Consider the following 15,361-nt stretch of genomic DNA (forward strand, 5'->3'; position numbering starts at 1 on the left):
AAGATATGGAAACGTGCATTTCTTAAGGCAATGTGCTACTGGCATAAGGACAGACTGACTAAGGCTCTCAAGAAGGTGAGACCTGGGTATTGGTATTTTTTGAAAGCTCCAAAAATGTTCTGATGGAGAATCATTTTCCAGCTCTAATTTTTACCTACTTTCTTTCCCCTACTTCTCCCTCCTGCTTTATAATAGCTGGAGTTTGCCGCTCTGCTTATATTCCTCTTCCATTTTGTTCCCGTCTGTCTCCCCTTATAAATATTAACTACATGAGGGCAGGAACGTGTTTTTTGTTTTGTTTTGTTTTTTAATTTCTAAATGGTCTGCTTAATATCTAATATGCACAAGTCCCTAAATGAGTACTTTTTAAATGGCTTAAAGAACCCCTGGGTTCAATTATTGATATGATCCCCTCCTTCCTGAACCCCAAGCTGTGCTGGATAAAACTTAACACATCTCTTGTCTCAGAACCATGTACACAGCATCCCCAAAGACCAAAAGTGAAAAGTTTACATTACTTTTCGTAGTTGGTCTCTGGGGTGTTCTTATAGTTTAACTTCCATAAGAAAGGGCTTAAAAATGACATCAAACCAGAAATACAGATACGAAGGTACCTTTCAGGCTAAGTTGGTAACAGTGCCACAGTCACATTAACTCGAACAGTGAGTAGGTAGAATTCTTGGCATGTGCCTTGCAATGGACTATTTATTTTAACTTCTGATATATGCCAAGACTTTGGCCTTTGTGCTGGTAAAATCCTGCTGGTCCACAAAGATGCCAGATGGAAAGCCACAAGGTTGTTATTTTTAAATCATTCTGGTTATCTATTGATTTAGGACCAAAAATGAGGAAAGTGTATGCAAAGACTTTAATTAAAAGGCATGTAATTCAGCTTTGGTTCTGATGTACCCTGTTTCCCCGAAAATAAGACCTAGCCGGACAATCATCTCTAATGCATCTTTTGGAGCAAAAATTAATGTAAGACCCGGTATTATATCATGTCATATCATATCATATCATATCTTATCTTATCTTATCTTATCTTATCTTATCTTATCTTATCTTATCTTATCTTATAGTATACCCGGTCTTATATTGTAGTAAAATAAGACTGGGTCTTACATTAATTTTTGCTCCAAAAGACACATTAGAGCTGATGGTCTGGCTAGGTCTTATTTTCAGGGAAACACAGTATGAAGCCCCACCACAAAATCCTGGACTTGTGGTCATACAGAGGCAATCACACTATCCCAGCTCTGCCCACTCATTGCTGGACAGTTCCAAGATCAGGAAGCTCTTGCCTGACTTTTGGTACCACATAGATTCAATTTAATCCATTTTGCTCAAGACAGTTCCCAAATATTTGAACAATGGTTGCCTGATCTTTTCTCTTCTAACTAAGTGGCCCAATTTCCTGCCACCGCTCTTCATATGACTTAATTTGGATCTACCTCAATCTACTGGACACTCACAACTAACATATTCCAGGTAGTCCTAGCGAGGGATGTCTTGCCCAGAACAGAACAATATTTCTATTATTATGTTCACATGACTCCTGGAAGGTTTACTGAGGGGAAATAAAAAGCTATGGACTAATGGAAATAAGCAACGGAATAGATGGGTTTTCTCTACTCTTGAAACTTTCAGTCTAGTGGGGAAGCAGACCAAAATAATTAAATAAATAAAGTGTACAGGACAATATGAGACCAAAAGACACTGAGCTCTACCCAGGTCAGAGAGGTAGGCAAGCCTTATCTGACAAAATACCTTTACAATGCAGACCTGAAAGATGAGAAAGAAATCCAGCTATAGAGATCAGCTTGTGAAAAGGCCCTGTGGCAGGTAAGATCTTGGTTTTCTTGAAAGAACAGAGAGAATCCAGTTGAAAAGTATGAGTGTGAGGGGAAATGATGAACTGTAAGGCCAGACATCTGGCCCGGTGCGGGCGGGGGAAGGGCGGAGGGGAGGAGGAGCAAGACTATACAAAAGCTTGGTGGCCTGGCTAAGAATTTAGCTCAAAAACTGGGAAATCTTTGAATGGTTTAAGAAGCAGGGATCTAACAAATCAGAATACATTTTTCAAATGATTCTGGCTGCTCTGAGGAGAATTGAGGACACCCTCATGCACATCACTTCCCTGTAGCCCAGAAAAGCCAGTGCAAGGAGGCGCGGAAGGCCTGCTGGAGCTGGCACTGCCTCAGCGCACACACCAAGGGATTCTGTCAGGGAATTAAGAAGCATTATTTCTGATTGGCCGAATTAGCCACTGATGCAAGAAGACCAATTTTCTCCTCCTGGGAGGAATTCTGCCTGTCAAAGAAAAAATGGAAAAGGATAGATGGTAAGACTGCTTTGTCCCTTGTTACGCCTATCAAGGGGTTATTTGCGTTCTCCCAGATGCCAACAATAAAAATAGTTAGAAAAAACCTACCTAATTTGTCTTTCTCCCAGAACTTGAACGACATTCATATATCAACCTTGTTCTTCTCCACACACTAAGATGTGGGAAGGCAGATATTTTTATCCTTTATCTCATCTCACTCTCCTCCCCTCCACCCCATTCATTTTGCAGATGGAAAACCTAAATCACTTGTTGTCCCAGATAAAACTGGGATTAAAAATTAGTCTCATAATTCCAAACCTTTTCTGTCATATCCATATTAGACACAAAAGGCATTGGCCATGAAGGAGTTCTCACTCACAAAATCATTCTCTTTCAATGTGTTACACAGAAATGAATAAATAGTCCATAAGAAGTCTCCCCACTTTACACAGAGGAAATAACCTGAGGTCCAGTCTATATCCAGCTGTTTACTGGGCATTGAAACCTGGATGTTCCACCAATGTCTCCAACTCATTATACCTCAAACAGGAATCATTATCATCCCTACCCCCAAACCTGTTCCCTTTTCTGCATTTCTTGTCTCAACACGCTTTTTCTCCAGTCCTCCGTTTTCTTTCTTCTACCTTAATCCCCACATCCCATTCATCAGAATGCCCTATATATTTACTTCTCAAATGTCTCGGATCATTTTTTGGATCACCCCCAACTCACCCCCCTTGCTTTGCTTCAGCTTAAATCTGGATGATTGTAAGAGCAATCTTGGCTATAGTCCAATGCCTTCCCTCCCCCACTCCATCATCCTCTCTGCACTATCCCGATCCATGCAAAATATAGGCCTGTGGCTCCAGTTTTAAATTCTCCAGTGACCACCTCCCAACACTTGCATGAAAAATCAAGCCTTAGCATTGTACCCCAGTCTCTTCATGATATCATTGTCTGCAGTTCACCTTGCTCCTTGTGCTCCAGCCATACTAAATGACCTGCACGTGATCTAGCCCTCCATTATCTCTAACACTGTCTCTTCCTACTCTCCTTTACCCTGGCCTCCTTGCTGTTTCTCTAACCCACCACAGTGCATTCCTACTTAGGGCCTTTGCACTGGCCATTCCCTTTGTCTGGAACCCTCTTGCCCTAGATAGTTACATGGCTAATTCTCTCACTTTCTTAAAGACTATCCAAATGTCACGTTCTCAATAAGGTTTATCTGTGCCATCCTATTTAAATTTGCACTCTGGTTATATATTTTACCTATACTCTCATCATTTATTGTCCATGCTCCACAGCTCCACCCTTCATCTCTCCCTCTAATATGCAAGCTCCAGAAGGCAGGGATTTTTTTTGTTTTGTTTTGTTTTTTGGGTCTTACTAAGTTCACTGATATATTCTAACCACCTAAAACAATGCCTGATAAATTGTAGGTTCCAAATAAATTTTTTGTTGAATAAACTAAATGTATACATGTACATGTTATTTCCTATCTCTCTTTTCACATGTTTTTCTACCCTGTTTCCCCAAAAATAAGATCTAGCCGGACAACCCGGTATTATATTATAGTACATTATATTATTATATTATATTATATTATATTATATTATATTATATTATATTATATTATATTATATTATATTATACCCAGTCTAATATTATAGTAAAATAAGACTGGGTCTTATATTAATTATTGCTCCAAAAGACGCATTAGAGCCGGTTGTCTGGCTAGGTCTTATTTTCGGGGAAACACAGTATATCTGAAACACCCTAATTCTTCCTATCACCCCCTCCCTCTATCTACAATCTCACTGACACTTTTTGCTTCAAACATTTCTTGTTTACCTATTTGTCTCCCCAACTTCTTGGGTCAGAGGATGCATCTTGTGCTATCTTCCTATGCCTATCTCCTAATGCATACCAGAAAATAAAAAGCAGTTAATGTTTGCTGAACTCAACTGACCTGAATAATGTTGTATTTTAGGCAGAAGAGCTAAACTCTTATACAAACCCCAAACAAATTCCACAGAAGAGCTCATTCCAGAGCCATCAATGACCTTTGTTCCACAAACCCTTTTGCTTAACACAGAAGGTACTGGTGTATCAAATTGAATAATGTTGAGTCAGGTGCTAATTTTTGCAAATTCTATTTTGCCAGGATTTCAGAAAATGCAATTTGGTCTTGAATAGCTAATCTCAGACCAGATGGTTAGTGCATTCTGATTTTTAGAACTGGGGATGTTCCCTGACTAAAAATAAATGAAAAGAAAGGGGGAATGGAATCACTATTACTTAGTAACTTACTATGTATAGGACATTGTGCCAGAGATTTTACACATGTTAACTCGTATCCTCACAACAAACTTGTGAGGCAGATATTATGTCTGTATCTTACAGATGAGGAAGCGAAGATTTGGAGAATTAAATAACTGGTCAAGGTCACACAACAAGTACGGGGCATGGCTGGAATTTGATCCAAATTCCTTGTGGCACAAAATCCCATCCCTTTACTCAGCACTAGATTGCCTCCCCTTCCACAGTGTGGGAGTTTTAGTCTCAGAATCATCTTCCTATACATTATGAACTCATCCACCTGTTTTATTGTCTTTTCACCTATGGTGTTTGGTTCTTTTATTGCCCTGAACACAGTGTGGAATGTTTTCTACAACATACTCATTCTTTCAAAATTGGGACCCTACCGAAGTATGAAATCTAATAAACTTTAATGCCGGTCTGTGAATGCCACAAAGTGTCACACAGATGCCAATCAAATTGCAGGCCTGCTTGGAACAGGTGTCCCTTTCAGTGAGCTACCTGAAAAGTCCCACCCATGCTTTTCACAACCTGGACTGATTGGCCAGCACAGAACATTTCACTTGACCTGATCTGATTATGAAGGCCAGTTCCACAAACCTGAATCTGAACGTTTTCATTTCCTGTTCAAGGACTTCTAATTTCTTAGGCAAAAACAGAAAGAAAAAAAAAGAAAAAAACAAGGGAGGAAACAGTCGAAGAAGATGGGAGGAGTACAGGAGATGCAGTGTGTTGCAGTTACGTTTTGAACAGCCAGAGCATATGTTATGCCTTCCCTCAGGCCTGAACAAAGAACAGTCCAGTAAAAAGCACCCTTTAAGGAGTATTGTTATGGAACAGCAGACTTGCCAAAGCATTCAGAAGTCTATTACAACTAAAACGTGGTATTCAGTTCTGTTACAGTCACTTCTTGTTATGACCCAGGAGTTGAAGGATAGATGAGGAAAGAGCTGTCATAGAACAAGAGACCATATTCACGAACATTACTCGAGCCACTGACTTAATTTCAGCCGGGAAAAGCATCAGTAAAGACATTTAGTAATCCAAAGCTTAGCTGAATAGAAACAGAAAGATGGCAATTATGTAGCCCTCCTCCCCCAAGGTCAAAAGTGGAAAATGCATGCTCTGGAAAAAGCTGAAGATGCTTCCAGAAGCTTCATCTCTAGGACCAACTGGATACTCCAAAGACAAGGGGGAGCAGAGCTCAGTCTATAACCAGGAAACAATCCATCTGTTGGTCCACTGCATATGTTGGTAATTTCTAGTTTGATGTCCTGTCATTTGTCTCTCTTAAGTGAACTTTGGAATAAAATATGCATTCAATTTTGTGGGTGGGAGAGGCCTTAGAGATTGATCTTATCCAATTCCTCATTTTACTGATGAAACTTCTCAAACATAGATTTAGGGAATTCAACTTTTCAACTTTTATGAGCACATGAAGCCCAATAACAGAAAACACATTCTGGATTTTTCAGGGTAGTGCTGGGTTTGTATATTCTGCCTGGTCGTCCCCATGAGTATACCTGTATTTGTTGGAGCATGAGTTCCATTTGAGATTTGGAAAAATATGATCACCTTATTGTTCAGAAAATAAGGTTCGGAAAAATTAAATGTTCAGAAAATCTGGTTTGGCTTTTGCATCCACACTGAGGTATGTAAGCTGATGAAGGAAAGAGAATAGAAACATGCTCTACTCATTTCCTTGGTTTATGTTTTTTGTTTTTTGGGTGTTTTTGTTAGTTTGTTTGTTTAGCTTTCATGGGAATATATGCTTTGAGGAAGAAACTGTGAACATATGGAGGTCCTCGCTTGAGCTATTGATAAAGGTAACAATAGGAAGAAATGCAGTAGTTAAGGGGGAAAAGAAGTACATGTACCTGGAACAGAGTAAATTAGGATTTAGCAGGTCAGGTTGAATTTTCATGAATATGACAGCTTAAGAATGCTGTGTGAAAAACTGGTCTAAATTCATTAGGCCCATGCAGCTCACCTGGTAGCAGCTGGGGGTAGGAGACTGAGCAAGAGCAATGCTGAGAAAGATTAGAGCAAGGGGGCGAGGGATACTGCTGCCCAAGGAGCCTTGGTGGCTGTGAAAAGGGATCTGTGACAGCAAGAATGGAGCCCAAGAGAGAAGGAAGTGGGGTGAGCTGCAGGGCACTCTCCGCCCTGGTAGAATGTGCTCCCTCCACCCAGAGTAGGAGAGAGTTTCTCAGGGCTTTTACTGCTGTCAAACAGCAGCCAAGTTAGTGAAGCTGGGGGTGAAGAAAATGGGAAGGAGGCCTCAGGAACCCTCCTTGTGTAAGGAAAGAAAAATCCACGATAAACTCAGGAGATGTTAAAGAAAACAGAAAAGGGAGGCTTTGTATTAGGCATAGCTCTGTGTTCACACTGAAAAGAGAAACATAAAAACTAAACTGCAGGCAGCTGCCTTTCTCCCTTTTTTATTCTTCCTTCCTTCACCCAGTGCCTAACTTTGCAAACATCCGGGTCCTGAAAAGACATTAAATATTCGTTGGTGGAGTCATAGCATCCAGGAGCAATCCAGAAATGTTTACACAGGGTGATTGAGAAATTCTAAAAGCATTGTAAGTCTAATATTCCCCAGTTAAAGAAATAATCAGAACTGCTAAACCTTTCCTAAGGTAAATAATGAAACATTATTTGATCCTAAAATTTAAGCAGTGATTTGGGGAAGTTTTTCCATGTTACTGGCACTTTTTTTTTTAGCATAGACATTGTAAGAGATAAAGTTTTATTACTTGTTAAGAAAGAATTTTCTCTCTTAGCGTTAACTTCCTTTTCCACGTTTGCGCAATAAAAAGGGGTGTGGTAATAAAGCCTATTGAGATAGTGGACTTCCTCACCAGTTACACTTTGTGCCCTGATAGTACCTTTCCTTCACAGAGCTGTTATCTTGTTACCATGTACTTAGCAACTGTAAAAAAAAACACACACACACAAAAAAACACTGCCTCCTCCATTTTGCAGACAGCCATGAGAATTTGCACCACAGGAAGACCTGTAATAAATAAAGGGGTTGAGAAGAGACTAAACTTCAAGGGCTAACAAATTTATTTGAGTTTGTATTTGAAGATATTGCCTGTGCGTCACTTATTCCCTGCCTGACAGTCATCTTCCGATTTCGGCAACTGAGCACCTCGCTTGTTTGGTTCCTGTTTCTTTTGTATTTTCCCTTCCCAGTAGAGGCTCAGTACAGGGTAGGGAAAATTATGCCTCTTCTGGTCGTGTATGTTGTTGTTGTTGTTTATGGACAAAATTACTGTTTATATATATATGCCTCTCCCCAAATCCAGCTAGATTATTAACTACTTGACAAGCAACGTCATATGTTTATTATCTTCAAAACTCAAGCATATAGCAAAATGCCTACCACAGACTAGGAAATGAATGGATTGCTTTTTAAAAACACAACTCAATGAATGAATGAATTCTTTTTCCTGATTGAACCTGCTCAGAGGCCCTCTGTAGCACCAGTGAATCCCAGTAAACGCTGTTCCATGTGCAACTCAGTCCACTATTGTTTGATTTGGGACATGGTCTATTTTTCACACTGTGGGTTACACTGAAGAACTAGCAGGGATCCTTTACTTCCTCTGTCTATTTGGGGTTCTAACCATTCACCATATATTATGTCAGTCGTTTCTTTCTGATCTCTCCAGGACAGAACCTTATTCCATCCTGTGAGCAACAGCTGCATGGACTGCAACCCTGCAGAGAAGAAGATTTTCATGGCCAGATGTGACCCTCTATCTGAGACTCAGCAGTGGATTTTTGAACATATTAATATGACTGTTTTAGAAAAATTTAACCACCATGCCAGCTCCTAGAAACAAAGAAGAAGAAAGGAAAATGTGATTACCTACAGATTATAAAAACTAACTTTTTGCCAGCGTCTGGGTCAAAGGAGTCAGGAATAACATTTCCTCGATCCAGGAAGCCTGGTTTACAGATCTGTAAATGCCACGTCAAAGTAGGTTGTCTCGAAGAACTTCCTGCATCTGAAGAACTTGGCTGAGAACCTCACCAGCTGCTTCTGAGAACTTGAGACTAGCAGTTCCCTTGCTGGCCAAGGGCAGAGACTACTTAGGGACTTTTCAAAACAACTGCTGAGTTAATAAATCCTAGCATTTCTCAGGTCAAATCCTGCAGTAGTGAGTAGCTATGAATGGATCCTATCATTTGGGTGGGAGGGGGGTGGAAATAGAGTGCATGACTGCTCTGACAACCTAAGGATATCGCAGGCATAGAACTAGCCACGCTGAAGGGGTGAGCTGTACTCTTTGGTGCCATTCTCTGACTAAGAATGGGTGAAGCAGGTTTAACCCTTAAAAGTGCTGCAGATGATTTTAGAGTGCTCATACCATTCTGTTTTCTTGTTTTATTTTTAAATGAGGGTGTGCTATGTAATGTAAGACTTAAATTAACCATGAAATGGACTTCCAGTGTTTCTATTCTTGCATCTGCCATTTTCCTTTTAGAGCAGAAGTAACTTATTGTTCCTAAAAGTTCATGCTCCATCAATCAGTTGAAGTTCTAATTCAGTGCCCTTGTATGAATCCAGTTTAAGAACAAAATACTATGCTACTAAGTTACTCCAAAGAGAAAGATTTCACAGAAGCAGCAAAACCATGTAGGGTTTAGGAGGGGGATTTCCCTAGGAAATCTATTTTTACTTTTCTATTATTTTTAGAATTTTAAAAGTCTGATGTTTGTCCAGTCATAATTTTTATTAAGGAAGAGAATGGAGTGAGGTTGATGTAATTTGTTTAAGGAGATTCTTAAACCCAAATAAATCTACACTCCAAGTGACGTGTGAAAATGTCTTGGTTCACTTCAATTCTGTTTGATCAATCCTCGGGACATAGAAGTGGTTTTATTTGTTTGGTTTTGGATTTTTTTTTGTTTTATATTGTTGATATTAATGATGTTTTTGTTTTACTTGGAAGCGCACGGAAGGAATTACCATTAGTAAAGTGCTTCTGACATCATTTTCTGTAAATGGGACAATATTTCAGGGGCGAAGAAAGGAATGGTTAAAAAACTAAATGGAACATTTAATCCTTAAAGGAATTTTTCACTTTTCAATAATAATGGGAATAGGAGAGAAATATAAAAGAGGGGTCTCTAGAGGAAAGACTCATGCTTACTATACATTTCTCAAATTCTTTCAAGTAGAAAGTTTTTTATTTTGCTTTCATTGTTTTAATTTGGTTTTCCTGTTAATAAAAAGTTATACATCATCTTGGATATAGAAACACTGAATTTTAGAACTGGAAAGACTCTTAGAATCCAATACCTTTGTTTTTACAGATGAATAATAAAAGCCCAGAGAGAGTAGTCATAATTCCTGGCAGGGCAGATGGGTCTTCTGACCCTAGTCCAGTGTTTTTTCTCCTGTTCTGTGGTGCCCCACTCTGTTTCCCAGGGTGGTTCTGGTTATTACTCTGATTTAACCTGAAATTTTCCGTCACTAGATGAGAATTCTGGGGATGCCTACAAGGGTACCATTCACACTCAGAAGCTTTAATATATGAAACCTCCTCTTGTAAACGTTCATGATTCTGTTCTCTCTTCAAGATCTAATCAAAATGTCCAGTTGAACTGCCCTGCTAATAGTTGGGGAAGAGCTACTTTGTTATCTTTACTGATTCTGAAGCATTCTTTTGAAAAACTATTCTTTTTAAACTGACAGTCAGAGATTTTTTTGTGTGTGTGGGTCAAGAGATTTTGAAGCTTTTAAGATGCATAGTGGAGAAAATCAATAGTGAGAAATAAACCTGCATGTGGAACAATTTCAGAGGGTGAGTGAAGCTTTATCTCAAGTGTTCAGGGAGCAATCTGGTTTTAGAATTAGATGAGCCTATAAAAATTCACTATTTGTCATTAAACAGTTGACTGCTATTTATACTTCCACCAAAGAGCCCACCTTGGGTTCTGCACCCTGGAAAGCCAGGATTTGCAATATGTTAGGATGCTGTAATCCTGGGCAGCTAGCCATAGCATGTTTGGCACTGTCCTCTGAGAAAGCCTGAATACAGCGTCATTTTAATGTAACACCCAGGGACAACCAAGATTGGCTTCCTGACTTCAGAGGGGCTTGTCTTTTGGATCTAACCTCACCTTTGAGTAAAAGGATATAATATAAAAAATTAAAATCAAACAAAAAAACTTCAGAGAAGCTTGAGACATCAAAGCCAATTGAAACTTGAAACTGAAAAGCAGTTGCTAAATGTGTGCAAAGGGGAACCATCTAAAGACAATAAAATGAAGCCTAGAGAATCTACCCCTAAGCAAAAGGGCAAGATACTGCCAGTAAGCACATTTCAGGAGGCAAACCCCATACCGTGGAATGCTGCGACCCGACTTTCATGAAATAGCACTATTACCATTTTGCAAACAAGGAAATTACGTATGTTGGTGTATTTATTTGGCAAAGAGGACTGAAGGATTTTCAGAAAGATTCTCTTTTCTGGAAATAACATGATTTAGAAATTGACCAACCCTCTTATCAGGATAGGAGGAAAAAATACCATAAAGTTAATCTGACTTCAGAAATTGCTACTTCTCCATAAGAAGACAGGGTTTGCCAGAAGTTAGAAAATAGCTTTTTTTTTTTTTTTTAAAGGTCACAGCTCACAGTGACCCATGCGGGGATTGAACTGGCAACCTTGGTGCTACCAGCACCACACTTTAACCAACTGAGCTAACCGGTTGCCACAGAAAACAGCTAAATTTTTTAAATAATAAAAGGCTGTGCTGAAAACCAGTTGTGAACAAATTGTGGGATTTATACTTTGTTCTGGATTAGTACCATGACAATAACAATGTTTTGGCTTCTATGTCTAGTGCTATTTAGTTAAAAATATCATTATGATCACATGAGTGTTTTTAAATGTATTCATTATGTCAGAGGGCTCAGTGAATAATGCAAGTTGCAGGATTATTTTATGAATTGATAACATAGAACTTTATACAATAAATGCATAACACAGAATGAAGATGGATTTACAGTCAATGAAAGAGTTAGGCCCTTTCTGTTCATGTTCTTGCAACACATAAAACCAATGCCAACACTTGACACCACTTCCTTTAGAGACAATTATATGGTTTTTTAAAAATCCAAAAAATAAATAAAGGGCATATAAATATCTATGTTGTGCTTCCTGCCCTCACATGAAAAACTTCTATTTCAATTCTTTTATAACTGTCTCCAGAAGGAAATATGTATCAAAAAGGAAAGAGTGCACTACTATAAAGTTTGTGTCAGATGCATCGAAAGAACCAATGACACTTTGATTACGAAGCCGACCGACCAGTAATGGAAGTCTGCTCCCACCTCTGTCTGACATTCCTTGCCTGGGACGTCACACACCTGAGAACCAGAACAGAGTTGAGGGCAACACTATGACACACCTCCTGCTTTTGACATCCCATCTTTCATGTCACAGAATCTTTCCCAGGCGTGGGCAGTTCCCCTGGCCTTCAAATGCTGCCAGGTTATATTAGTCAGAATTTAGAACCATCCTAATAATATGTGATTACTGTGAACCTTGATTGATCCATGGCAAACCCTTTTGTAAAACGTCTTCAGGCTTCTTACCCTGGCAGGAATGTAAGGCTGTAATACACTTTCATAAAGAAGTGCCGGAGGTAAGGAAATAAGGCATTTTTATATAAATGCTGAGAAGGAACACCTCAAAGGGAAAATATTTTTAAGGGATTCCCTCTGCTTCTGGGAGTAAATATAAATGGCGAGAGGTAAATTGTGTCTCTGGACGTGGGTGCACATAATGCTCTCCATTCACCTCATCGACAAGTTCTACCCTGGCCATCATAACTCTCAGATGACACCACTAACAGTAATTACTCTCCACGTGTGAAACTGTGGCGAGAATGCTGAAGCGTGACAAGTGGCCAGTCTTTCCCACACTGCTGACATTGGAAGATTGTTCTTTGATTTATGTCTGAGGCCTTTGCTTGCAGAACTGGGAGCTGTTTGCAACTTTATTTGGTAGGCTTGACATTGGCCTGAAGCTTTTATTCACAGCTACTCGTCTCTACACTTGACCCACCAGGCTGGTATGTCTGGTACTATAGCTTCTCAGGAGAAAACCGGCTCAGGCACGTATTTGATACTTCACTTCAGAGAAACCTGGGAGCATGTCTTCTGTCCCTGCTGCCTGAGGTTTCCCCCTGCAGCTCACCGCACAATAGCCACCACACGCCAGGGTTTCCACAGTCTGCCACTCCCCACGTTTGCTCAGTACAGTAGTGATGTGATGTGACCACCTCAGTAGAGAAAGGCCTCAGGACATTGCAGAAACTTGTGGAGGATTTTATTCTGACATTTTACGCACGTTGGGGAAGGGTGTTTATAAATAAGTGACATAGGTCCTGGTTTACTAGGGACAGTCCTGGTTTATGACTGCTCTCCTGTGTAATTAATTATTAATAGTGTCACTTTTTACTCATAAAAGTGTCCTACTTTGGATAGCAAAGTATGTGTTTGCTCTACCTAAAATCCACCTGCCTGTGAACTTCACAGTTCCTCCAGGGAAAGTTAAAATCGCCTTTACTTATTAATGCCTGTAGTCTACAAGAAATCAGCTAAATTAACTCCTCCCTTCAAACAGTACCAGATGAAAAGCAGTTATAGTTGATGATTGTCTATTGCATTCACATGATTCTTACAAATTGCTTCATGGAACCTTTCTAATAAGAGTTCTTATACCCACCTAAATCTTTTTGCTGAATTAAGACAATTCTAATTTAAATGTTTTTTCACAATTTAAAATTTTTTTTTGAAATCAACTAAGTCATTTTATACGTTTTCAAGCTAAAAGCTGTATATCCTCACTATTCGCCATATTGTTAATTCTCAATAGTAAAGGAGATAGATAGATAGATAGATAGATAGATAGATAGATAGATAGAGATGATAGACAGACAAACGTGCATTCTATTTGCATTATTACTTTCGTTTTTCAAAGCAATTTTACATTTACCTCATCCCATCCTTATAACTACCTCTGAGATAGATAGTATTACTATCCTTGTGAAGAAACTGAAGGATTCAGGGTAAAGGGGTTTGCCAGATCAAGGTCATACAACAAGTCAACAGCAGAATTCAGGTCTTCTGATGCTTAGTTCTAGAGGCCCTGTCCAGTCTCCATGGTACTTTATACCTCACTAGAGGGTCATTGGTCCACAGCAAAACCAAATATGAGATGTATTGTGTGACTTCAAAAGAGTGAACAACCATTCCTTGGGGGGCTTTTTGTGTGACCCCTTAATTCTGTTTGCTCTTCTCTGTACCTGTGTGTTTTTGTTGGTTTTCCCACAAGCTTGTTAAAGTAAGAACACCAAACTGAATTCAGGATTAGTGACTCTGAATGAGATTTCCAGGGTACTTTGAAGAAAAGAAGTCATCCACTAACGCTGTGTGCATAGTTCTGGATGATGAATCCTAAAGCAAATATTGTGCACTTTGTGATTCTTAATGGGTTCAGCCCTCAGGGGGTTGAAAAAACAGCCACCAAGCAAAGATTTTGTGTTTACTTTGCACTAAGACTCCAAATTGAACTTCTTTCAATATTCTTATTTCTGCATTCTGTTCTGTCCTAGTTCATTGCTTAGCTTTTGAGACTCTCTAAATGCACTGATGTGAGTTCTCTCTGTGGCAGTTTCTTCTAGGGGAACTTCTTAACCATGAAGATTAGTAGGCCTAACCCCAAATCTATTAAATCCGAATTTCTGGGTAAGGCTGCTAGATACAGATAATTCTACAATAAGAAGTGGGAATAAATTGCTTTCTGCCCCATTCTGAATGTTTTACCACTAGTAAATCCAAGATAATCCTCTGACATGGTCAACCTGCTCACATATGTGGATTGCTAATGTCTGAAAGAATGTTGTCAGTTGTAATCCAAAACTCAACTGACATTGAGAGAAATATACCCAAAAACATACTATTTCAAAACTCTTCTAGCTTTTCTTAGGCCAGTGGTTATTAAACGTTAGCATTTACGCACCTGGAGGGATAGTTAAAACACAGATAATTAAAACTCTGGGCCACCCCACCTCCCACACCACACTTTCTGATTCATTCAATCTGGGGTGGGGCCCAAGAATTTACATTTCTAACAAGTTTCTAGTTGATACTGATCCTAATGGTCGGGGATCCACACTTTGGCTTAGATCAATGGTTCCACCATTTTGAAAATATCCTTTTAAAGATAGTTTTGTTGTTGTCGAATGTGTTTAGAAACCATTTGTTATGTTTAGAAGCCATGTACTGTAAATGATAAAACCCCAACTCACTCAAAATCCAAGTGAATGTAACTTAGTTCAATAAATATTTATGGCCAGAAGAAAGTTCCTTTTTTAAAGCTTTTAAAATCAGGATCACAGAGCTGGAAGACCCAGAACAGACAGTATAATGGTATCACAGTAAACACCTTTTTAATCACTGACATTTCTCAATTAAAGGATAATGACTAGGTCAAGACCCCTACCATTAAGTGCCTGGCATGGAGCTTCACATTAATAATTTAATTATTATTGTTCCTTCCTCTGTGCTGTTAGAGAACTCCATACTACTGTAGAATCGTATGAAAAATCACAGGAAGGCATAGTGTAGTTAAATAATTTACATAACATTGTTTTTCAGTGTATCAGCCCTCCTAACCCAGAACATGT

General features: G+C 39.2%; 1 protein-coding gene across 2 annotated transcripts in view; it reads left to right on the plus strand.

The window, feature by feature from the left end:
• The window catches only part of GALNTL6 (polypeptide N-acetylgalactosaminyltransferase like 6), a 938,097-nt gene extending 928,612 nt beyond the window's left edge, over positions 1 to 9,485 (plus strand). For both annotated transcript variants that reach the window (XM_019733270.2, XM_074338318.1), the window contains exon 13: positions 8,323 to 9,485. In XM_019733270.2, coding sequence (XP_019588829.1) covers positions 8,323 to 8,490 — 168 coding nt within the window. In that variant the 3' untranslated portion in view covers positions 8,491 to 9,485. The remainder of the gene's footprint in view (positions 1 to 8,322) is intronic.
• The last annotated feature ends 5,876 nt before the right edge of the window (positions 9,486 to 15,361 follow it).

This window comes from Rhinolophus sinicus, linkage group LG07 (genome assembly GCF_036562045.2).
Source record: "Rhinolophus sinicus isolate RSC01 linkage group LG07, ASM3656204v1, whole genome shotgun sequence".
Taxonomy (NCBI): domain Eukaryota; kingdom Metazoa; phylum Chordata; class Mammalia; order Chiroptera; family Rhinolophidae; genus Rhinolophus; species Rhinolophus sinicus.